This window comes from Protomyces lactucae-debilis (genome assembly GCF_002105105.1).
Source record: "Protomyces lactucae-debilis strain 12-1054 chromosome Unknown BCR37scaffold_12, whole genome shotgun sequence".
Taxonomy (NCBI): domain Eukaryota; kingdom Fungi; phylum Ascomycota; class Taphrinomycetes; order Taphrinales; family Protomycetaceae; genus Protomyces; species Protomyces lactucae-debilis.
The window spans coordinates 389916-411128 of record NW_024468004.1 but is presented as its reverse complement, the minus strand read 5'-3'; the positions used below and the strand labels follow the sequence as shown (position 1 = coordinate 411128).

General features: G+C 51.6%; 14 protein-coding genes across 14 annotated transcripts; 8 read left to right on the top strand and 6 right to left on the bottom strand.

Annotated features, from left to right (window-relative positions):
- The first annotated feature begins 73 nt into the window (after positions 1-73).
- BCR37DRAFT_380885 (P-loop containing nucleoside triphosphate hydrolase protein) lies at positions 74-1530 on the top strand. The gene has a single exon (XM_040869574.1). It carries the CDS (start codon positions 132-134, stop codon positions 1050-1052), a length of 921 nt encoding a protein of 306 aa, XP_040724643.1. The 5' UTR covers positions 74-131; the 3' UTR covers positions 1053-1530.
- Positions 1360-2670, top strand: BCR37DRAFT_61976 (uncharacterized protein). Its single transcript, XM_040872392.1, has one exon. It carries the CDS (start codon positions 1666-1668, stop codon positions 2572-2574), a length of 909 nt encoding a protein of 302 aa, XP_040724642.1. The 5' UTR covers positions 1360-1665; the 3' UTR covers positions 2575-2670.
- BCR37DRAFT_61977 (uncharacterized protein) lies at positions 2671-3603 on the top strand. The gene has a single exon (XM_040872393.1). The coding sequence runs from the start codon at positions 2766-2768 to the stop codon at positions 3555-3557; it is 792 nt and encodes a 263-aa protein (XP_040724641.1). The 5' UTR covers positions 2671-2765; the 3' UTR covers positions 3558-3603.
- BCR37DRAFT_60968 (TUP1-like enhancer of split-domain-containing protein) lies at positions 3219-6774 on the bottom strand. Its single transcript, XM_040872390.1, has one exon. The coding sequence runs from the start codon at positions 6523-6525 to the stop codon at positions 3649-3651; it is 2877 nt and encodes a 958-aa protein (XP_040724640.1). The 5' UTR covers positions 6526-6774; the 3' UTR covers positions 3219-3648.
- Positions 6775-8618, bottom strand: BCR37DRAFT_60747 (uncharacterized protein). Its single transcript, XM_040872387.1, has one exon. It carries the CDS (start codon positions 8257-8259, stop codon positions 7024-7026), a length of 1236 nt encoding a protein of 411 aa, XP_040724639.1. The 5' UTR covers positions 8260-8618; the 3' UTR covers positions 6775-7023.
- On the bottom strand, positions 8619-9889 carry BCR37DRAFT_60748 (uncharacterized protein). The gene has a single exon (XM_040872388.1). It carries the CDS (start codon positions 9590-9592, stop codon positions 8978-8980), a length of 615 nt encoding a protein of 204 aa, XP_040724637.1. The 5' UTR covers positions 9593-9889; the 3' UTR covers positions 8619-8977.
- Positions 8715-8930, top strand: BCR37DRAFT_348560 (uncharacterized protein; the record flags this gene model as incomplete). The annotated part of the gene is made up of 1 exon (XM_040867853.1): positions 8715-8930. A coding segment is annotated over one exon (216 nt), but the record flags the coding sequence as incomplete, so codon positions are not given.
- Positions 9890-11245: 1356 nt separating the features above from the next.
- On the top strand, positions 11246-12005 carry BCR37DRAFT_380881 (uncharacterized protein; the record flags this gene model as incomplete). Its single annotated transcript, XM_040869573.1, has 1 exon — positions 11246-12005. A coding segment is annotated over exon 1 (698 nt), but the record flags the coding sequence as incomplete, so codon positions are not given.
- Positions 12006-12161: 156 nt separating this feature from the next.
- On the top strand, positions 12162-13202 carry BCR37DRAFT_399340 (uncharacterized protein; the record flags this gene model as incomplete). The annotated part of the gene is made up of 1 exon (XM_040871774.1): positions 12162-13202. One exon carries the CDS (start codon positions 12162-12164, stop codon positions 13200-13202), a length of 1041 nt encoding a protein of 346 aa, XP_040724635.1.
- A 126-nt stretch (positions 13203-13328) lies between these two features.
- Positions 13329-15811, top strand: BCR37DRAFT_348428 (tRNA synthetases class I, catalytic domain-containing protein; the record flags this gene model as incomplete). Its single annotated transcript, XM_040867844.1, has 2 exons — positions 13329-13584; positions 13629-15811. The coding sequence occupies 2 exons, from the start codon at positions 13329-13331 to the stop codon at positions 15809-15811; spliced, it is 2439 nt and encodes an 812-aa protein (XP_040724634.1).
- On the bottom strand, positions 15809-16522 carry BCR37DRAFT_380875 (ribosomal protein L23/L15e core domain-containing protein). The gene is made up of 2 exons (XM_040869572.1): positions 16474-16522; positions 15809-16254 (listed from the first exon to the last, which is right to left on the bottom strand). The coding sequence occupies exons 1-2, from the start codon at positions 16474-16476 to the stop codon at positions 15859-15861; spliced, it is 399 nt and encodes a 132-aa protein (XP_040724633.1). The 5' UTR covers positions 16477-16522; the 3' UTR covers positions 15809-15858.
- Positions 16478-17921, bottom strand: BCR37DRAFT_380873 (phosphatidylethanolamine-binding protein). Its single transcript, XM_040869571.1, has one exon. The coding sequence runs from the start codon at positions 17857-17859 to the stop codon at positions 16645-16647; it is 1215 nt and encodes a 404-aa protein (XP_040724632.1). The 5' UTR covers positions 17860-17921; the 3' UTR covers positions 16478-16644.
- Positions 17922-17937: 16 nt separating this feature from the next.
- BCR37DRAFT_380872 (ubiquinol-cytochrome c reductase complex 14 kDa protein) lies at positions 17938-18505 on the top strand. The gene is made up of 2 exons (XM_040869570.1): positions 17938-18130; positions 18196-18505. The coding sequence occupies exons 1-2, from the start codon at positions 18012-18014 to the stop codon at positions 18446-18448; spliced, it is 372 nt and encodes a 123-aa protein (XP_040724631.1). The 5' UTR covers positions 17938-18011; the 3' UTR covers positions 18449-18505.
- Positions 18482-21211, bottom strand: BCR37DRAFT_380870 (putative COPI vesicle coat beta). Its single transcript, XM_040869569.1, has one exon. The coding sequence runs from the start codon at positions 20943-20945 to the stop codon at positions 18528-18530; it is 2418 nt and encodes an 805-aa protein (XP_040724630.1). The 5' UTR covers positions 20946-21211; the 3' UTR covers positions 18482-18527.
- Positions 21212-21213: the final 2 nt, after the last annotated feature.

The following is a 21213-nucleotide window of genomic DNA, read 5'->3' as shown; positions in this document are numbered from 1 at the left end:
TCTTTCCGAAATTGAAATTTTGCAAATCAAAGCAATTGCGCGGCGCCCCACAAAGCAAACCTTAAATCCAGACCCACAGGCAACGACAACGAGGTAGCACACCCAGATCTAACGGAAGCGACCAGGCCAGCATGGACGCAGTGATTCAAGGTCAGATGAAAGGATGGCATTCCACAGCCGCCGCAGCAGACCGCACGCCTCTCGTCATTGGCGCAGGTCTACCACGCACGGGAACCAGCTCTACCTTTGAGGCACTCAACACTCTTGGCTTCGGCGCCGTCATGCACATGGCCGTCAACTTTCAACAGCCCTGGCGCATCGATACCTGGAGAAAGGCACTTCTCGCCAAGCGTCTATCCCTCAATCAAGGCGAGTTGAAGCTTAAGCCGCACTACCACCCTGGACCTGCGGAAATGCCAGACTGGTCAGTCTTCCTGAGTGGCTACGGTGCCACCCTCGACAGCCCGGCATGCGAATTCGTGCCGGAGTTCTTGGAAGCCTTCCCTGATGCGAAAGTAGTCCTGACTGTGCGTGACTCTGATGAAGCCTGGTGGCAGAGCTACATGGGAACGGTCGGCAAAATCGGCGAGGCCTTCGGTTTCCACAGGCAGAAAGTGGCGTTGATTCCCCGACTCTACAATCAAGCCTGTCTCGCGGAAGAGATTGCAGAGTATTGGCGACAAAAGTACTGCTCTGACTTGGAGCAACAAAACTCAGCTATCGTTCATTCGCGACATAACGCCTACATAAAAGAGATCGTCCCAGCTGATAGGCTACTCATCTTCAATGTCAAGGAAGGCTGGCAACCACTTTGTGACTTCCTCGGTGTTCCAGTCCCAAAGACGCCCTTCCCTCACGTCAACGATACACATGGTGTCAATAAGATAATCACGACTATGCAAAGGCTTGGGCTCGCGATGTGGGCTTTGTCGCTCGGCGGTGGTACTGCTCTTGCTATTTTTGCGGCCAAGCTAGTCATTCGCCATGGAGGCCTTGTCGCTAGCTGGCACAAGCTTGCCGCCCAAGGTGGCCGTCTGCTCGGCAGGAAATAACAGGACAGCGTCTGATAGACCGAATGGCAGTTCACGACATTCCACTAAATCTTCCTTTCCCGCTGATCTTCTCGATCAGTTGGGCAGTCGTCACGACAGCTTGTCAATCTGTGTTCGAGCTGATGGGTGCATCTTAAGATGCAACAGCTATTGTCGACCATCAGACTTTCATGCCATACACTTTTGAAACGACTCTTCTTGGCCTGAGACTTATCTGCCGTCATTTATGAGATCAACAGCTTTTGTGCAACTTTGTTGGATGCATTGACCATTCTGAAGAAGTGGCTTCATACCCGACTTCTCTAAGGAAACTCATTTCACGCTTGTGTGCCCTTATGAGACGGAGCAGAAATCGGGACAAAAGCTGCGCTGAGTTAGTCCTCGTAATTGTTCTACGGATATTGTCAATTGCACAGCTTATTCTGAAGTAGATGTACACAAAACGCAGCAAAACACAAACAGGAATCAGAAAGTTCAGAAGTAAAATGAATGCTATGAATGAAAGGTTTATGCCAATGCTTTTGCTTCGCTCCCCATGTATGCTATTCCGATGCATCATGCGCGCAAGTGAATGCAACCCATCTGAATTTGAAAGGCACCGATTTCTCCTTGAATGCAGCATGAGGTACGTTCGCCTAGTAGTGCTGGTATTGCTGGTACTTTTCCCACTCGGCATTCTTGTCTGTCCAATGCTCCAACTCTTGCTTCTTTCCATCTTCATACGATGAGTAGACCTCACCGTGCTTGTCCTTGTCATCTTTCTTGTCGTCCTTTTTGTCATCTGGCTTCTTGTAATCATCCTTTTTGTCGTCCTTCTTGTAATCCTCCTCCTTGTAATCATCCTTTTTGTCGTCCTTTTTCTCATCTTCCTTCTTGTAGTCATCCTTCTTGTATTCATCCTTCTTGTCGTCCTTCTTGTATTCATCCTTCTTGTCGTCCTTCTTGTCGTCTTCTTTCTTGTATTCGTCCTTCTTGTAGTCATCCTTCTTGTAGTCATCCTTCTTGTCGTCTTCCTTCTTGTATTCGTCCTTCTTATCGTCTTTCTTGTAGTCCTTCTCGCCATTCTTTTTGTAGTCGTCATACTGGTTCTTGTAATTTTTGTACTGGTTGTAGAGGTCTTCGTATTTGTTCTTCAAGTCGGCCTCCTTGCTTTTGTAGTCTGCTTCATCGTAGTACTTGTAGTCCTTGTACTTGGAGAATTCCTGGTTGTACTTGTCGAGTTGCTGCTTATAATCGTCGAGAGACTGCTTGTACTCCTTCAGAGACTTTTCATCATACTTTTTGTAATAGTCTTTCTTGTCGTCGTACTCGTCGTCGTACTTCTTGTCGTCGTACTTCTTGTCGTCGTACTTCTTGTCGTCGTACTTCTTGTCGTCGTACTTCTTGTCGTCGTACTTCTTGTCGTCGTACTTCTCTTCCTTCTTGTCGTCGTGCTTGTCTTCCTTCTTGTCGTCGTGCTTGTCGTCGTGCTTGTCTTCCTTCTTTTCTTCCTTTTTGTCATCACCATCTTTGTTGTACTTGATCTTGTTCCAATCGATCTTATCCCAATCGCTGCTGTAGTTCACCTTCGTCCAATCAAACTTTTCCCAGTCGACGTGAGAGTAATCAAGCTTCTTCCAGTCAAGGTGCTCGTAGTCGATGTCCTTGTTGTAGTCTTCATGACCGTCCTTGCTGGCGGCAGGTAGTGCAGAAGCAAGCGTGAGCAGGGCCGAGATGGCAATTGCTGAGGTGCGCATCTTGAAGATGAAAGGGAAGTTTGGTAGTCCAAGAGGAAGAGGCTCGAGGAGCTGGAGAACTGGAGAACAAGAGACGGACAGGACGGCCTACTTTATACTTTTCGAGCAGCGAAGTGTTGAACTCGGGTTGAGCAGCGAAAGGGCCACAGATCTGTTGGGGATACCATCTAATCTTGGCAAGTATGACGCGACTCCATGCCCTACGCATAGAAACGCAGCTTCTGGAAGAATCAACCTGGCGAAGGGGCCTTCATGGTCGTATGCAGGACCTCGAAGCGCGCTTCTTTGCTGCGCTGGGACGGGTTTGCGTTGCTTCATGTCGATGATTGTCGATTCATGCCACCTCACTTGGCTTCTGTGCAGCTTGCCGAGATTCGAGCACAGCAACTGCACAAATTGTAGCACTGTGTATTGTTCCTGCGGGGTTGATCTGCCCTCTCAGGCCTTTGAAGGGAAGGCGGCAGCTTGGGTCGCCACCCAAACAAGCGCAATAGAAGAGTATCGAGGCTTGGAGATGGGAACATACTTGGAGATGGGAACATACTGTTCGAACGCGTCATGGCCGGGCCTTTTACGGGAAGGTGGCAGCTTGGGAAGCGACCCAAACAAGCGCAATGGAAGAGCATCGAGGCTTAGAGATGGCAGCATACTATTTGATAGCGTCATGGAAAGATCAGATATCCTCAGTGATCAGCAGCGCTCGCAGTCTTCAGTTGTGTCGTTGACGTTGAGAATTCAAACAGCGCGCAACGTAACTGCCCCTGAATGACCGCGGACGCGCACATGGCAGCTGTAGGCTCAAAGCGACTGACGTCAAGACAGAGGCGAGAAGGCTCATTGTCACGGTCCCGAAGATGGATCTACATGGCTGAGAGAGAGGCGAGACGATCTAGTTGCTCGCTGAACTGAGTTGTCACACGCTGACACCCGCGAAATTTGCCCATCTGAATAAGACACTCGCGCAAGAGCGTCCGCTTCTCGAGACCGAGGACGTGCGGTTCCCATGAAGCCGCAGCAGCAGCTTCCAGCTCGACTGGTGGACCCATGAGTTCTCTGCATAGCTCTTCTACACGGGCCAAGTAGCCATCTTCTGCAGCAATCCTGCGAGCATAGAGCATGAGCGCTTCACGATATTCATCTTGTGATCGCAGTAAAAGTGCAGCAGCAAGCCTGTTTTCAAGATGCGCAATAGAGGCAGCTGTCTCGAGTCCTTCGAAGCCTTCCCGCGTGAGAGCCTGCTTGACTATCCGCCCGAGTAGACGCCCTCTTCCTTGTCGCATCAGCTCATCATTGGTCTTGCGCTCCAATGCCCCCAATATGCCACCAGAGACCGCTGTCCGTGCAGTCCCATTCGCTGCGTGAGTGTCAGAAGCGCCGTTCCACGTCGATCCACCAGCACTACGAGGCACCGTTGTGCCGTCCCAGTAATTGCTTGAGACTGCCCACCAGCTCTCTGACAACTTGACAAAGCTGAATAAATCCTTATCGTAGATACAGCCATCGCCATTGCTTAGCGTGATGATGGGTATACCCTGGTCTGTAATGCCAGCCTGTGTGATGCTTGCGCCACGCGTCAGCTTGTCGTATACGCTTGATGCTGCATCAAGAATGGGCGCCAAGCTGACTGGAGCAAACAAAGCTTTGCGTTCACGCAAGTCCCAGACGCGCAACATGCCAATGGCGGAAATGGTCATGAGGAACGTCTCGCATCCTTCGAGAAATGCAGGTGCCGCCTCAAGGACGAGCTCTGACAAAAATCGTCGTCCCGACAGAGTCCATATCAAAAGCCCTCCGTCCTCGCAGGCTGCAGCGACGTAATGATCAGTGCCAATGAGCAACACCACAGGTGACTGAATGTAGTCGATCCACGCGACACGACCTTTGCGAACAAATGAGACACGCACGGGATCTTGGCTGGTCTCCTTGGCAGGATTGCGCGCCTCGAACACGTACTGTATCCCGATTGTATTTATGTGACTGACGAGAGACTGGATTTTGGGTATACCAAGACGGACAGCGGCAGTTGTTGCAGCCGGATTGACTGCAGCTGGACGCATAAACTCGGGCGCATCTCTTGGATCCCCAACAGAACCATCAGCTATACGCTTTGCACTTGGCATGTCGTCTTGAGACTCGGCTGATCTCTTGTTGCCTGCAATCAAGGTCGGCAGACCACCTCTTGGCAATGCTAAACTGGGTTGCGATATCTCGAGTTGGTGCTGATGTATCATCGAGGTTTGCGGCGGCGCATTGTGTCGCGATATCGAAGGTGACTGAGCTGGGCCGCTTGATATGAGTTGAGGCTGAATGCGCTTCTTGCCATTAACCATGGTCACCTTTTGAACATAGGGCCGAACTGGCGAGGTAGGAGCACTTGGGGCAGTGACTGTTGTAGTTGCCATGGCGGTGCCTTCTGTGTGGTTGATCGCCGAATCCTCAGCCACGACAACGGCTTCGACAGGCTTCTCGAGCGGTAACGTCCGCATTGCTAGTGCTGCCTCATGAGCTGAAGTTCCCATTAGGTCTGCAAGACGCTCTTGCTTACTCTCCTCTTCGGCATGGCGACTCCTGTCCTCTAGTGCGAGCTGCTCGACAGACTCTGGCAAGATGTCGCCCTGTCTTCCAGCGCCATACTTACTGAGCACGGACTCATTGACATCTGACCCTTGAGCTTTGCCAAATTCGGCTTCTTCAAAACGCAATAGGGTAATGGATCCATCAAAGCTGCAGATGAAAAGCGACAGGCCATCCGGTGTCCAGGCAAGATCAGACGTACTCTGCTCGGCTACATCAGCAACAGTTGTGATGGGCCGCGATCGAGTTGTGTTCCAAATTGACAAGACGCGATCTTGTCCGGCACAAGCGATGACGGTCAAAACATCTTCAGTGTCCGCGCGCTGGAACAAGACGGGGTTGAATTTGACTACTTCCACAGCGCCCTCGTGTCCTATCAGTGAGATCTCACTCGTCCATGTTCCTCGGTTGATGATGGCAGCTGCACTGACTCGACCATTCATGGCGTTCGCACCGCCAATATGCGAACCGTCAGGGGACCAAGATGGTCTGCGGAAGTAAGTCGAGATGGGCGAGCTCACAAATGGGGTGCTGATGGTGGCCTCGCAAACATAGTCTGATATGCGCCAAACTTTGATGGTCCGGTCGTCTGATTCTGTCGCAAAGTACTTGCCCGCAGGATCAAAAGTGACACCCTTGACGGATGAAGCATGAGAAAGCGTCTTGATCTTCTCGTACGTTGAACCAGACCACACAATGACGTTCGAGTCCAGTCCAACGCTCACAAGCAAGCTCGAATCGTATGACCATCCCAGATCCACAATATCATTTTCGTGCCCTACCAAGCGCCTGTACACTTTCCAAACTTCCTTGACCACGTCAGTCTCGCCGTAGCTCATCTTTGGAGCGACAGACCGCTCGTCCCGCTCCCAAATGATGAGCATTTTATCGTCTGATCCACTGGCGAGCCATCTGCCATTCGGGCTGAAACGCACGCTCAAAACACCTCCAGTATGCGCTGGCATGGTCGACAGAAGCCCTGTTTCTGCCTCGTTCTCATCCGATGAATTGAGACACGCTGGTACACTCCAAACGCGAACCTTGCCATCTAGGCCGCCAGTTGCGAGACGCGCGCCATCGGGCGACACATCAAGCGAGTAGATTGGTTGACGTAGTCCTCCTTCGTCAAAATGACCTAGCCAACCAGGCCGGATGTTCCACATAGATCAGAGCACAGGCCCGAGAAGGAGAACAAGCACTCCTTGTTGTGAATTGGCGCGACACTTTGAAAGTAGTCGCGATCATGGTCGCATCAATTTGAGTCAATTGTAGTTGCGTTTCTCGCAGTCACATGACATTTTCCCAAGTTCGTCTATGCTAAGTTGAACAATGTTCAATGTTGTCAGACCTATATGCATTCATCATACAAGCTTATCTGCCCAAGAAAGCTTCTGGGCTTGGCCGTCTGAAATTCTCAAGAGAACCAATTGCAACGAGCTCTGTGCAGTGGCATGCAGGCGTTTGAGCAGATGCAATGATCAGTCTTTGTAGTGCTTCGAATTCCGCAGCAGCATTTCTTCGATGGGACCTGCGCAACCCAATGTCATCGGCAGCGCTCATGAAAATAGAACGACAGATCGCAACCATATTTTCCACTGGTCTCCGTGCTTTATCGACAGAGAAGGCTTCAACAGTGCCGAAAAGAAACACTGGAGCAATCGTCATACAAGCGACTCCTGCCAAGGGAGCTCCGAGTCTTGATCATCTGCGAGGTTATAACGACTCTCGAGCACATCAAGCAAGGACTTTGCGGTGGCGTGTGCTCGCTTGAGGAGACTCAGTTGCCCATCCCTGTAGTGCTTTAAATTCCTCAGCAGTTCTTCCTCACCTGGGCCCAAGTCTCCGGCAACTCCGTTGCCGTCAATGGCAGAGAGTTTTGACTCCAGCATTTGAGCGAGCATGTCAAAGACCTCCAAATCAGCCTGCAAGCCAGGCGAGTGGGATGTATGAAGCTGTTCGAGCTCAGTCTTTCCCATGTTGGCCTGATGTGCTGCTTGTTCTTCGTCCATGAAATGTCCACGTATAGTAGCCACGAGCTCCCAGGGAATTACGCCGAACACGGCATTTGCATCGTCGGTGTGCGCTTTTAAGAAGAAGACCTCGGTGTTCACCCCTGCCCTTTCGACTTGAGCACTTGTTGGATTGAGGGCTTTCGCCATCTTGAGTGCAACGGTGTCGTAAGGGTTGTCCTTGATTGTGAAGCCATAGCCAAGTAGAAGCTCTTCATTGGGCTTGGGCCCGTAGTTGTTGAACAACGTGGCACCTGCATCAATCGCCCTGCCAGTCTTAAACGTGACGTGCCGCGCTGCAGGGTCGCCAATCCAAGCGATGGGAAGATCTGGGGCGTGATCAAGCATGTCAAGAAATGGCAGTAAAATTTCTTCTGGTTTGTCGAGGTCAGTGCCCTCCAAGTGTAGCAATGAAAGGCTGAATGCTCGTGAGGTCAGTACAGAGTGAGCCCAAGCGTAGCGATCCCAAGGAATGTTCAGGGACATCTTCTTACAAAGACTACCATGTTGTTTTTTAAGATTTTCCAGTCGAGCTATGCCCGCACCATGGAGGTTAGTACCCTGTAGCAGCTGCCACTGCGAGTCCGTCCAGTGAAACGGAATGCCCGGGAAACTTGTCGGCAGTGAAGCAATGTAAGCTTGATGCGCAACGTTCCGTACATCATCCAACAGATACAAGATGAGAGCATCATGCGAGCAGATAGAATCAGGCAGCTTCAGTGTTTCGAAAGCCAATTGAGAAGTGATTATGAGTCCGTACGGGAGGCTCAAGAGCGATTCCCCTTCCGCGATGGGCCCGTGCGCTTTTATGCAGCGATTTGCGCACAGTGTAGCGTTCTTATGGAGAGAAGCTCCGTTCGAGGTGGCCCAGTGATACAAGGCATCCATCTATAGCTCCAGCGAATGTTCTTGGGTAGGCAGACACAAGGGGTTTGCAATTGACTTGCGCATGCAGCGTTCTCAACAGGCAGCGTTCTCAACAGTCACAATACAGACAAGGGCTCGTGGGTCCCATTTGTATCTCGCAGAGACAGAAGAGCCTGTAGCTGAGTAGAGCTTTGGTCAGCCCGAGAAACACCTAGGTGAAAGCGGAAAGCGCTAGGTCGAGTTGCTGTACACAGACTCAGCCTGCACGCGGGGAAATGCGCTGCTGGCTGCACGACGGAAACCATCACACGAGCACTGCGCACTGACACGACAAGAACGCGCTCGTCTCGAACTTGGCATACACAAGCCTGGCTTTCTATCTCCTGTCATCTTTATTCGCTCCTTTGCTACCAATGGTACGCATGCTCACTCACTTTACTCTTCTGTCCACCTTAATCTAACCTCGTTTTTTGCAGATTGGCAAGCTCGTACATTACTCTTTTGATGCTGTCGTCGTCTCTGCGATGCTCGCAGGCATAAAGCGCTCCACGGGCTTGTCTCCAAAGACCAGTAGTATTGAAAACAAGGACATTCGAGGCGCAGTAGACCGCTATCTCGGCGTTGGAGAATGGGTCATGGACGTCAGCATTGGCTACATGAGCAGCAGTGCTTACTTTGAGCGCAAGCGTTAGCACGATTTCTACAAAGCGTTTTACAATAGCTGCAGCCCTGCTTCAAATCATGCAAAGTGCTTGTCCTTGACTCGCCGCATGGTGATACTAATGCGATCACGACGGGCAATGGTTTGGCCATCGATTATGTCGCTTTCGATGCTTTCTATGCAGTGCTCCCACTTATACCGTGCATGACCTGAGATCAGGAGCAGTGAACGCGGGTGCAGTACAACAGATTTTGTGACAGATCGGTGGTCAACTCGCCGAAAGAGCATTCGCACAGAGCTCAGGAGTGACAAAATTGCGATTCCGTCGTCAAAGCGGAGCAGATCAACATGCCAGTCGATGCCTTGCCCGGGCTTATACCGCTGTATGATGGCCGCCTCGCAGTCAAAGCCTTGCCAGTGCTCAGTCTTCCAATCGTCTGGGATGACGTCCTCGGAAATGAATGTGAGGTAGTCTGGTAGAGGGGAGAAGTGGTGCATCTGGACAGAGGCCGTTGAGCTAGAGCCTTGCGGTGTCTTCAATTGACTATTGTCATTAACGAGCACTTCTCTCGGCAGCAAGCGTAAAAGTTGGTCGGCATACTCGGCGCTGATTGCGTCTTGAATCAGCACCAGACCATCAATCTTATCAAGACAATTGTTTTCTCTTGAGTTTGTGAAAGCTGCGGTCTGCATGCATAGACTCGAGGGCACACGGAAGAGCACAGACGTCACTGAGACGTGACGAACTGACGATGTGAGCGACTGTTTGTTCCAGGGTTTTACTGCCAAGATGGGGTTATTTTACCAGTACCCATGTGCATCGTCGTAGCGTGAGAGGCCTGTGCACTTTTGGCCGTTTCATTTGCGAGCAAACTTGGCAGGCGTTCTCAAAAGCAAGTACCGCACTTAAGACTGGATGAGCTTCTAATTGTGTTCAGTACTTCAGAACTACTAGCTTTGGGGACGTCGCAAGCTTGGGAAAGGGGATAGGTCATGTCGAGTCGCAATCGCGACTTAAGCTTCATGGCAGGCCGTCATTGCTCGTCAAACGAGGCTCAAATCCAGCAGTTTGGTAACTACTGACTGGGGTGGCCAGCCGTCCGATTTGAGACATTCGCAGCCGAGCACACTTACGAAATGAGACAGCCGCGAGCTCGAGCTCTGCGATAATGAAGAACGCCATAATCATCTGGAGCTCCAGACTTCAAGAGACGGCTGCGTCTGTCTGTCAGCTCTGTATATAGATAGTCAAGGCTGGCCCTGACTGGCTTCAAAGCTCAGTGATCATGGCAACAGTTCTGGCAGCCGCGAGTGCTATCGCAACCAGTCGACCATCGACAACTGTAGCGCTGCTTCCTCCAGCTTCGATCGTGCTCCAATTTGCAGGCCACATGCTTGTTGCTCAACCGACGCAGAACGCTTGGCCGACCCAAAGGAAACTCCAGTGGTGTGTTCAAGAAATGTGCCTACGTTGTCCAGCAGATCGATTCATGTGGGGAGACAAGGCCATGCACAGCTTGACGGCTCTGAGAGTGCTATCCACCTTGTCGATGGCGCTGATGCTGATTCTGCTTGCCATCTACATTTTCTTGCCGAAAGCAACAACACAGCGGTCCATCTTCAAGGTCGGCTACGTTGGTTCGGCCATCGCGCTTGCCCTCGCCTTTATGGTCGGTATCGATAAAGGTGACGGTGGACAATGTTACGACGAAGCCACGCGGGCCGACGCACTTCATGTCTCGCGCTGTCTAATCTCAGGCTTACTCTTTGTCGGAGGCTACCTGGCGGAACGTATGTGGGCATTGCTTTGGACTGTCGACACAGTTTGTCTGATTGTCTTTGACGTGGGCATTTTTCGCAAACGGCCTTGGATACTGGCGCTCATCGGCATCGTCTTGCCCGCCAGCTTTGCATTGGCCTCTATTCCCTGGCTGCGATCAGACTATGGACCAGTTTGCTGGCCGAGTCACAAGAATGCCGTCTTGTATGTGATGCACATTCCGACAATCACGATCGACGTGCTCAGCGTGCTGCTCGAGATGGTCATCTTCGGATTCGTTGCGACCAAGTTCGCGCGAGCGGTACAGCAAACTGGTGAACGTAGGGCTCGCCTGGTCGCCATCAAGCAGACTGCAAAACTGCTTTGGAGACCTCTCACATTTACCCTTTTCAGCTCTTTTGGTATGATTGCCTTTGTCGTTGGATTTGTACCATTCAAGGACATCTACGTTGATGCTGGGTATCTTGAAGAGTCGACCCTTGCTGGGAATGCTCCACCACGCATCTATGCCTACCGCGATTGCCTCTATGCGAACCGCTTTGACTACAATGCGTGCTCAATCTTCAGCGACTCTATCATCAGCTACTCCAAGGGCATGTCTCCGTTCATCTATGCATTTGTCCTGTCTTTTTGGTTCTTTGCAACTGCGGTGCGTCCTGAGATGCTTCGCGTTGCTTGTTCGAAGATGCCATGGACGCGCCACACAAGCCCGTTGACACCATTGACCGGTAGCTCGCCGCAATTTGTTGAAAAGAGTGCTCCAAGCATTTCTCTCAGCAAGATAACCACAAATACCACTCGTGAAGGAACATCGGTCGCGACATCGTCGCCTTCCATCGACAAGAGATTGTCCAGCGCATCCATTGACAAGGGCTGTGCGAGCTTCACCGTTCAAGAGGACACGCCAGCATCGCCGCTTCAAAGCCCGTCTAGCGATACCTCGACGAGAGTTGATGCTGCGACACCGATGCTTGAGGATATCGAGTCTGCCGGGGAAATACAAATTGCATCAGTCGTGCCAATCAACGAGTCTTGGCCTGAAGTCCCTGGAACAGCTGTTCAAGTGCCAGAAGCAAGTTCACCAAGAGCCAATATCGCTAGACATTCGTTCCGACCGCGTCGAGTGTCTGCTGTATTGGGGCTACAGCCACCGTTGTCTCCCGAAAGAACTGGTCCTTTGCCCCCAATTCCACAACGTTTAAGCGATGGATCAAGGCCTGTGCTGTCTTTGAATCCAAGAAAGGAGTCTACAGCTTTGCCATTGGTCGATCGAGAGCCTTCCAGCAACGATAAATGAAACGACGATCCTTCTACTGAGTGTTGTTTAGCTAGCATGTATGTATATTCTTTCGGTCTCACCTTTGGTGTTTCCAGGCGCAACCACTGACACGACATCTATTGCTGAACTTCAAAACGACCACAACGTCGACCACCACAGCAAATACGTTGACTGTCAGCTCTGAGCTTCTATGTGATGCGATCATGTCGCTCTACTCTTCTTTTCACAACCCGGACAGCCCTGCGAAAGGACAGCCTGCTCCCCGCAAAGAGAAAGCATCGCTCTATCATGACACGCCAGTAATGGCCGAATTGCCTGAACACCTTGCTAGGCGCTCTCCCTCTGTCGAAAAGCCTTCTTCATTACACAGCTACAATGCAGCACTTCAATTTTATCCGCCACGAAGGAAGACTGTGGACAAGCAAGCTAAAACAAGTCGGCCTTTGCATACCACAGCCGCCGTTCTACCATTTGTTGCGCCTACAAAGGCCTATGAAGCTTATACGAACTACGACTTGGAAGATGTCGCTGAAGAGTATCGTCAAAGCAAAAAGCAAAAGATTAAAAAGGTTGCGCCTGCGAAGACCAGTCTGATTGACTGGCGAGCAAGCTATGACCCACGCCGGCCGATTGAGTTGAGTGACTGGCTATTGAGTGATGAGCGACTTGAAGAGCTTGAAGAGTGGAAGAAGGTCAAACAGAGGCGGCTTGCAGCCTCGATTGTCAATGCTGACGACACAGAGGCATTGCCACCGCCGACTCCCGGTATTCAGCAAAAGAGGCGGTCTGTTTCTCCGCAACAAAGGCCTCCCACACAGCCTAGTCTTGCGCCTGGACAAAAGGGTTTTGCAGCACGCTATATGGCCGCTCAGGGTTGGCGTAAAGGAGACGGTCTAGGCACAGCAGGTCAAGGTCGTCTTGCTCCGCTCTTTGTAAGGCCGGGCAAAGATGGTATCGGTCAAGTAATCGACAAGGACCGCCAAACGCCTCGAGAACGGCCAAGTAGATCAATCTTGCTCATGGGACTCGTCAAAGCCGGGCAGGAAGTGGATGAGATGCTACAGCAAGATATTGGAGATGCCTGTACCGCGAGTTATGGCGCTGTGGAGCGTGTTCAGTTGGACTGGCGGACTGGCAGAGTCGTGATTACCTTTGTGGATATGCAAAATGCCGCCCAGTGTGTCTCTAGCATTGGATCTCGGCGATTTTGGGGCGAGACGGTGCATGCCAGCTTCATCACATAGACCGTGCCTACCCATGCTGGCACTGCCCCTGTCACCTTTCGCGTGGGAAATTTTGTTCGTGACCGCGACGCCCAATGGATGAAGCTTAGCCAAAGATAAGCTACATAACCCTCTATATACATACAGATGAGTGCAGAAGCACTAGCGAAGCTCTCCCTCAATGACTCGCAAATCAAGGATTGCCTCAAGAAACCAAAATTCGCAACGTCTTTGCTTGAAGTGCTTGCAGAGTCAGGTGCCGATGCGACAGACAAACCGACTGGTGCGCTCTTGATGACGCTGGCGTTGACGGCAGAGAAGAAGAAGCTCGAGCAGAGCAAGCGTGCCTATATTGCGCGAGCTATAGTAGATGGTCGTATCAAGACGGCGACTCAACTAGATGGTATGCTAACGTTTTGCCATCAAAACTTACTTGCTAACAAACAGCGGCTATTGCGTACTGTGTCAGTATCAAAGACAACCAGGTGGATGATGATTCATTCGACCAGGCTAGTGGTGTTGGCGTCACTGTCTCAAAGGAGCAAGTACGCGCTGTAGTAGACGACTACTTGACGCTCAACAAGGCCACACTCGAGGAAGAGCGCTACAAGTTCCTCCCAAAAGTAATGCAGACTGTTCGAGGAGATGAGCGACTTCGCTGGGCAAACCTCGCAGACCTCAAACCGGCGGTGGATGCAGCTGTGCTTGCCATGATTGGACCCAAGGACGAGCGTGATCAAGTTGTCAAGAAGAAAGCAGCACCCAAGGCAACCGAGACTGCAGCAGAGATGACAACGACAACAGATATCTTCAAAACAGGCTTCCTTGGCGCTTTGCATCCTGTTGGTGGCAACCCTCAACTCTCAGAGTCGCTCCGTGAAGCGCACCTACGAGCCTGTGGTGGCAAAGTACAGACGCGATTTCCTCCAGAACCTAATGGTTATCTCCATATTGGACACAGTAAGGCCATCACTGTCAATTTTGGCTATGCGCGTGCACACGGCGGTGTCTGCTACCTGAGATTCGATGATACGAATCCCGAGAAGGAAGAGGAAAAGTACTTTTTGGCGATTGAGGAGATGGTTGCTTGGCTCGGCTTCAAGCCATTCAAAGTGACTTACTCGAGCGACTACTTTGATGAGCTGTATACCTTTGCTGAGCAACTGATCCAGAATGGCAAGGCATACACTTGTTCATGCACAGATGAGGAAATCAAGCGAAATCGCGGCGGAGAGGAACGTGGCCCTCGACTTGCATGCAAGCACCGTGATCAAAACCAAGCACTCTCACTTGAACAATTCAGAGGGATGCGTGATGGTGCTTACCCACCACGCTCCATGACGATGCGCATGAAGCAGGATTTGGAAGATGGTAACCCACAAATGTGGGATCTGATTGCGTATCGCGTCTTGAGCACCCCGCATCATCGAACAGGCGATCGTTGGAAGATTTATCCAACCTATGACTTTACCCACTGTTTGGTGGATTCATTGGAAAACATCACACATTCGCTATGTACGACGGAATTTGTGCAGAGTCGTGTGAGTTATGAGTGGCTCTGCGATGCACTGGCCGTATACAAGCCTGCTCAGCGTGAATATGGACGTCTCAACCTACAAGGTACCGTCATGTCCAAACGCAAGATCGAGAAACTCGTGAAGGACGGATATGTGCGAGACTGGGATGATCCAAGATTGTATACACTGGTGGCCCTTAAACGACGCGGTGTACCGCCTGGTGCTATTTTGGCCTTTGTTGCAGAGCTGGGTGTGACGACCAATATGACGAGTATCTTGACGGACAAATTTGAGGCGATTGTGCGAAACTACCTGGAGTTGTCTGTGCCGCGCCTCATGCTGGTGCTCGAACCACTCGAAGTGGTTTTGGAGAATGTTGCAGATGACTTTGAAGAGGTGTGCGAGGTGCCCTTCAATACAAAAGATGCAGCCATGGGAAGTCACCCGGTGATACTGACGAAACGATTCTTCATTGACAGGTCTGATTTCAGGGAAGGTTTGAGCAAAGAAGAGCAAGCTGCATTCTTTAGACTGACACCCGAGCAGCCTGTTGGCCTTGTGCGTGCTGGACATGCGATTCGCGTGCTGCACGTTCAACACGACACGAGTGGTCGGCCAACCTGCATCAAGGCACATTACCAAACAGAGCCGGAATATGCAGGCTTCAAACCACGCACGCATATCCAGTGGGTTCCGTCTCTGGGTGCCATTAAAGCAACAGTGCGCGTTCAGTCTGCTCTGTTCCACTCGGACGATCCAAGTAGCCATCCTGATGGGTTCTTGGCAGATGTCAACAAGGACAGCGAAGAAGAGTACAAGGATGCATTGGTGGAACCTGGCTTCAAACATGTTTGGCAACATCGGTCATGGCCAAAAGCGAATGCTGATGCTGTGGCTGCCGGTGAGGCCGGTGCTGTGGCTGCTCAAGCGGAAGCGGATTCTGCTGTGCCTGGTGCAGAGACGTGTCGATTCCAGGGTCTGCGCGTGGGCTACTTTGCGGTGGATAACAAGGATGCGAAAGTGGATGGCGAGGGTGAGGGCATATTGGTGCTCAACAGGATCGTCTCGCTCAAGGAGGACACGAGCAGAAAGGCGGTCAACAAGCAAAAGTAAGGTAGATGCAATGCAATGAAGTGAAAGAGCAAGACATATAAGCAGTTCTACTTGTCCTTCTTGGAAGCTGGCTTTCCCTTCTTGGTGCCACGGACCTTCTTCTCCCTGTTCTTGCGCTGCTTCCTTTGCTGCCTTGAAGCCTTGTCGACCTTGGTGGCGAGACCCACACGGACCTGCCTGTAGTGTGGCTCAAACTTCTTAAGAGCATCGACGGAGTCGTAGATGAGGGCAAAGCCAGTCGACTTGCCGCCACCGAACTGTGTGCGGAAACCAAATGTGCTGACGGCTTGCTTGTCGACATTGTACATCTGAGCGAGCTTCTCGGCAACCTCGGCCTTGCTGGCGTTGGCCTTTGCTGGGTGTAGGACATCGACAATCATTTGCTTACGCTGCAAAAGACGGTTGGTGAGGAACCTGCGGGTGCGGAGGGTGATGGCGTCTGACTATAAAAGAGAGAGTATTAGAATCGGGGGGAACTTCAGCACTTCCATTTGAGCCAGGGCAGACTGTGTATCCAGGTGACAAGGGCGTCTCATGCTGCAGCTGTGCGGATAAGTGTGAAGACGGAGGGATTTGAGACCCAGTCCATCGCCTGCTTAGGTTGCGCTGTGTGCATGGGATGCCTTTGTCATGGATGCCTGCCCTGGTAGCTGATTGCGTACCATGATGAGAGTATATGAGCTGTCTGTGTTCTGTTCTGCTTCCCTCCAGTCTTTCCTTCTTGTCCTCTGACTCTGCCCACAAATTTGATTTTTATTTATTTCTTTGTGACTCGATTTGTGGCTCAGATGGACGCTACCATCATGCCATCACAGTACTAGCATACTCAAGTACTACGCCTTGATCCGACGATACTTCCTGTCCGTGAATCCAGCCTCAGGGTATCCAGCCATCACCTCAGCCAGCTCAGCATCCCACTCCTGCCGCCAAAAGTGCACACCCACAGCATGCAAGCCATTCTGCTGTGCATAGTGCTGCGGGTGGAAGCCAACCCTGCTAATCGCACCAGGCACCTGACTCGCAAGCGGAGCATTCGGTTGCGGTGGTGTGTCCGGTAGTTCCCAAACAAGCACACATAGACGATGGTACGGTGTGCCCTTTTCCGGGTGTGGCGGCACCCAATCTTGTAGCACAACACCATCCTCTGGTCCAACTGTCTGCTTCGTAGGACCTACAGTAATCCCAGTTTGTAGATAATGCAATCGCGTCGTGAAGCTGTCATTCGCAACATCCGGTACATCGGCATCGACAATAGCCATAGCGAGTTTGCGTTCGTGTGCTTTGAAGGACTGAATCAAGATACTCGGTCGTCCACTCGCTTGCCGTGACCCAACAAACGCTCCAGGCTCAGGCCGGATTTCTCTACCCGTCACACGATCCGTCATGAGGATGTCCACCTGCACACCCGGGGAGATGAGGGGTATCAAGTCTGGCGTGACGTGCATCTGCTCAACACGCTGCATCAACATGGCAAGTGGTTTCCCGCGCCACGCTTCTTCTGCTAGGAAGCGATACACTGGCCGACTCAGGTCATAATCACCATGCCGCGCACGCCACCGTACTTCTGGATCATCCAAATCCAATTGTACAGTCAATGTATCGACTTGCTGCTGCAGGGCGAGTTGTCGCGCACCCTGACCAGTTGCTTCCGATGCAGCGAGTCGTTTTAGCTTCGATTTCGTTGCAGCGAGCTTGCGTTGTGTTTGTGCGCGTTCCTCTGCAATCAGCTCGAGCGCAGCATCATACGCAGGCACAACACCGAGTGGCGGCGGTCTGTACTGCAACCTAGGGAAGCTCTTATTTTGTAGCGCGTCTGCATCTTGATTTGAGGCAGATTTTTTACTGTGCGTGGATGGGTTGAGGCCTGGTGCTTGGGTCGTCAAGATGTCTGGGTCATCGGGGATCCTGGAAGTCTCTTGCTGGAGACCCGCCGTATCTGATGCCATGGCCCGTCTTTGATTGAGTGGATGCGCGCTGCTGCCTTTGAGTGTGTGCTGCCGGAGGTGTCCATGCAGTCGACAGAGCACCTGCCTGCTACGAGGATGCATGCTGCTGCCCTTCCCTTGCCTCTAAGCAACAGTACCAGGAGTAGACTGTCTGTTGAGTAGCAGCCTGCTTGGTGTCTCTTTTTCTTTCTGCTGACACTCAACCACCACCAGCACCACCACCAACACTACATCAAGAGGCTACAGCTGCAACCATGGTCGGCGCACCCTCTCTCGCTTCATACATCCTCAAGTCAAAGTCCCTCACCCAGACCCTCATGCCTCTTGCAAAGACGTACGCTCGTCTCGCGGGATACCGCAAGATGGGACTCAAGTAAGCCGCTCCCCGCCATCACCATTGCTTGGCCTCTCGGTTGCAATAGACTAACACCTGCACAGGTACGACGACTTGCTGCCCGAGGAAAACGACACGATGCAGAAAGCCATTAAGCGTCTACCGGAGCGTGAATCGTATGATCGCGCTTTCCGCCTACGACAAGCTCTGCAACTCTCGGCAAAGCACCACCTCTTGCCTGAGCAGGATTGGGTGAAACCTGGTGAGGATACACGCTACATGACACCTTTGGCGGAGGAAGTTGCCAAGGAGGCGAGTGAGCGTGAAGAGTTTGATACCCTCAAGGTGCAGAAGTAGTGGCTCCATTAACACAGTGATACTCCAGCCCGCGTACAGAACAAATCTTTCTTTTTATCCTTTGATGTGTATCCTATTGCTAGTCCTTGGCCTTCTTGCCCTTCTTCTTCTTGCCGCCCGCTGATGGCTCCTTGACCTCCTCGCCCGTCTCTGTCAAATCAACCAAATCACCACCTTGGTTGCTTGTGCTCGTCTCTGCCTCAGCAAGACCCTCGGGCTCCATCAACCTCTCGGCGATCTTGCCCCGGCCATCCTTCACGAGCCGTTGCCGCCAATCTTCCATTGTACTGGAAACGGATGCAGGTGCATACGCTCGAGCCAGTAAACAGGCTTCCGCCTCTCTTCCAGCTTGCTTCAATGTCGACACGCATCCAGCTGCATCGCCCGTTGACCATTGAGCAGCAAAGGCAATATTGAATAACCCCGCTTTCCTTGCATCTTCCGCCAATGCCTCTAACCCCTCCACATGACCCGTTGCACTGTGCAACAACAAGAGCGAGGGCAAATCACGCGCTTTTGTAAAACAACGCTCTGCCAAGGCGAAATCCCAATGCGACAATGCAGCATCACCCACTACTTTCCATTTCGCTTCAGAACCACTCTGCTCTGCAATGGCAGAAGCAGTCTCGAGTTGTCCAAGCGATAGGGCCAATTCAAAGCGTTGTTCAGGATCCGTTGTGACACTGAGTGCTAGATCCTTCAACCCTCTACTCTCCAAGAATCGTGCAATCCGTGGTTTCTCCTCCTCTGGCATCGTCGCTAGCATCTCTGCCGCTTCCGCTTCTTCGCCACGCGTAATGAGGGTTTGGTATTGAATGAGCTCGAGACTCAACTTGTAGCCAACGACATGCATATCCTTGTCGGCAAGGTACACACGTCCATCGCGGGGGATGTACCCTAAAAAGTAGTATCCACCATCAAAGTGACTGACGGTGTGTGTTTGATCGCCAATGAGGTATTGCAAACGATTCGCACTATCCGCATAGATGAAGCAGTCGCCTGCCCATCGACCATTCACAACGCGTTCATTGATGGTGGCAATGACTTCAAAGGCGTCTTCCACACCGGCATCATCCTCCGAGGCTGTTCCTGCAGCTACTGCTTCGTCATAGGCAGCACGATCAAAGCGAAGCACGTAGAATGCATCATCGACGCACAGTGCAAACAAGTCACCCTCCTCTGACCAGAAAATGTCTTGACAACCAGCAACGTCAATGCGACGCACCAATTGACCCGATGTCCAATCAAACAAGCTGACCGACTCACCGGCACTCACACCCAATAGCTGACCGCCAAACAGGGACTCGCACGCGAATCCGAGATCCAATAATCCCACACGTTCGCGGAATTGCTTAAAGACCTTGACACCGCCGTTTGCCTCACGAATTGCGTATTCATTGGAATCCACAGACCACACGAATTGCGTTGCAGCGCCAAAGGCCTTGTTGCGCCAAGCAAGGGCCGTGTAGAGGATATACTCACCATCGCCGCACACCACCACAAAGCGTCCATTGGGTGAATGCTGCAGCATTGCAGGATACACTTCACAAGCGCCGAGATCCTTAACTGTCAATGACAAGCGTTCGCCATCCTTGAGCGCCTCATCCTCTGCCTTGACAATGGCAGTCTGGATTTCAGTACCGCGCGACCAGATGAGTTTTCCAGCGGCATCCATAGAGACTGCTGGTTCCTCACGACCCATCTTGAGAACAACACAGCCTTCATCGAATCCCATGCAGATGTCATTACGACCCTTCAAGACACCCACACACCAAGCGCGTTCGAGACCATACGACAAGGTTTGTTCAAGACGGTAGGTGCCGCTGTGCCAGATTTTAATGGTTCCATCTTCTGAGCCAGACACAATGACTGGGATTTCAGGGTGGAAGACGGCAAAGGAGACATTCGAGGTGTGTCCCTCTAGAATCTGGACGCAGGCTTTTGTTTGATAGTCCCAGATTTTGATTTGCTTGTCGTCACCTGTTGTGATCATGTAGGGTTTATCATTTTGTGGGTAGTAGTCGACGTAGTTGACACCACGATCATGTGCATCAAGCGTGAAGTTGGCGCGAGGAGAACCAATCGACCAGGTCTTGACCGTCTTGTCCAGGCAGGAAGAAGCAAATGTATTGGTGTCCTTTGGGTTGAAGGCCAACGACATGACATAGTGCGCGTGTCCCTCAAACGTCTGCTGCAATTTCCAGCTCTGATCAAAGTTCCAGCATCGAATTGTCATGTCATCCGAACCAGACAAGACAAGTGGTAAGGTTGGATGCACGGCCAAACAACGAATGTAATCTGGGTGTGCCTCGAATTGAATCACCTTTTCACCAGTGTTGAAGTTGAAGCAGCGCAGCATGAAATCATCACTACCACACACGAACCAGTTCTTGCGGGCAATGAAGCGGCATGCGCGAATGGGGACGTCGGTAATTTCAAATGTCTTGATGATGGCGGAGGTCTGGTAGTTGTAGAGCAGGACCTGGCCATTGTACATGGATGTCAAGATCCATGGCTCTGTTGGATGAAAATCAATCTGGGATTAGTATTCTGGTTAGGAAGTTGAATGGCGTACAGCCTTGACTCGATCGCTGCGAGCCAGGTGAATGCGCTGTTCGTTAGCTGGTTGCGTTGTGCAATGTGCTGAAGAGGTACCTTGACATCGAGTTTCATGCCCATGCTGACTGGCTATACACACGGGGTGCAGATGGGGCTGGCCTGGTCTGTGTCGCCTGCCTTGGACACGTCGCCGTTGTTTGCTGGGT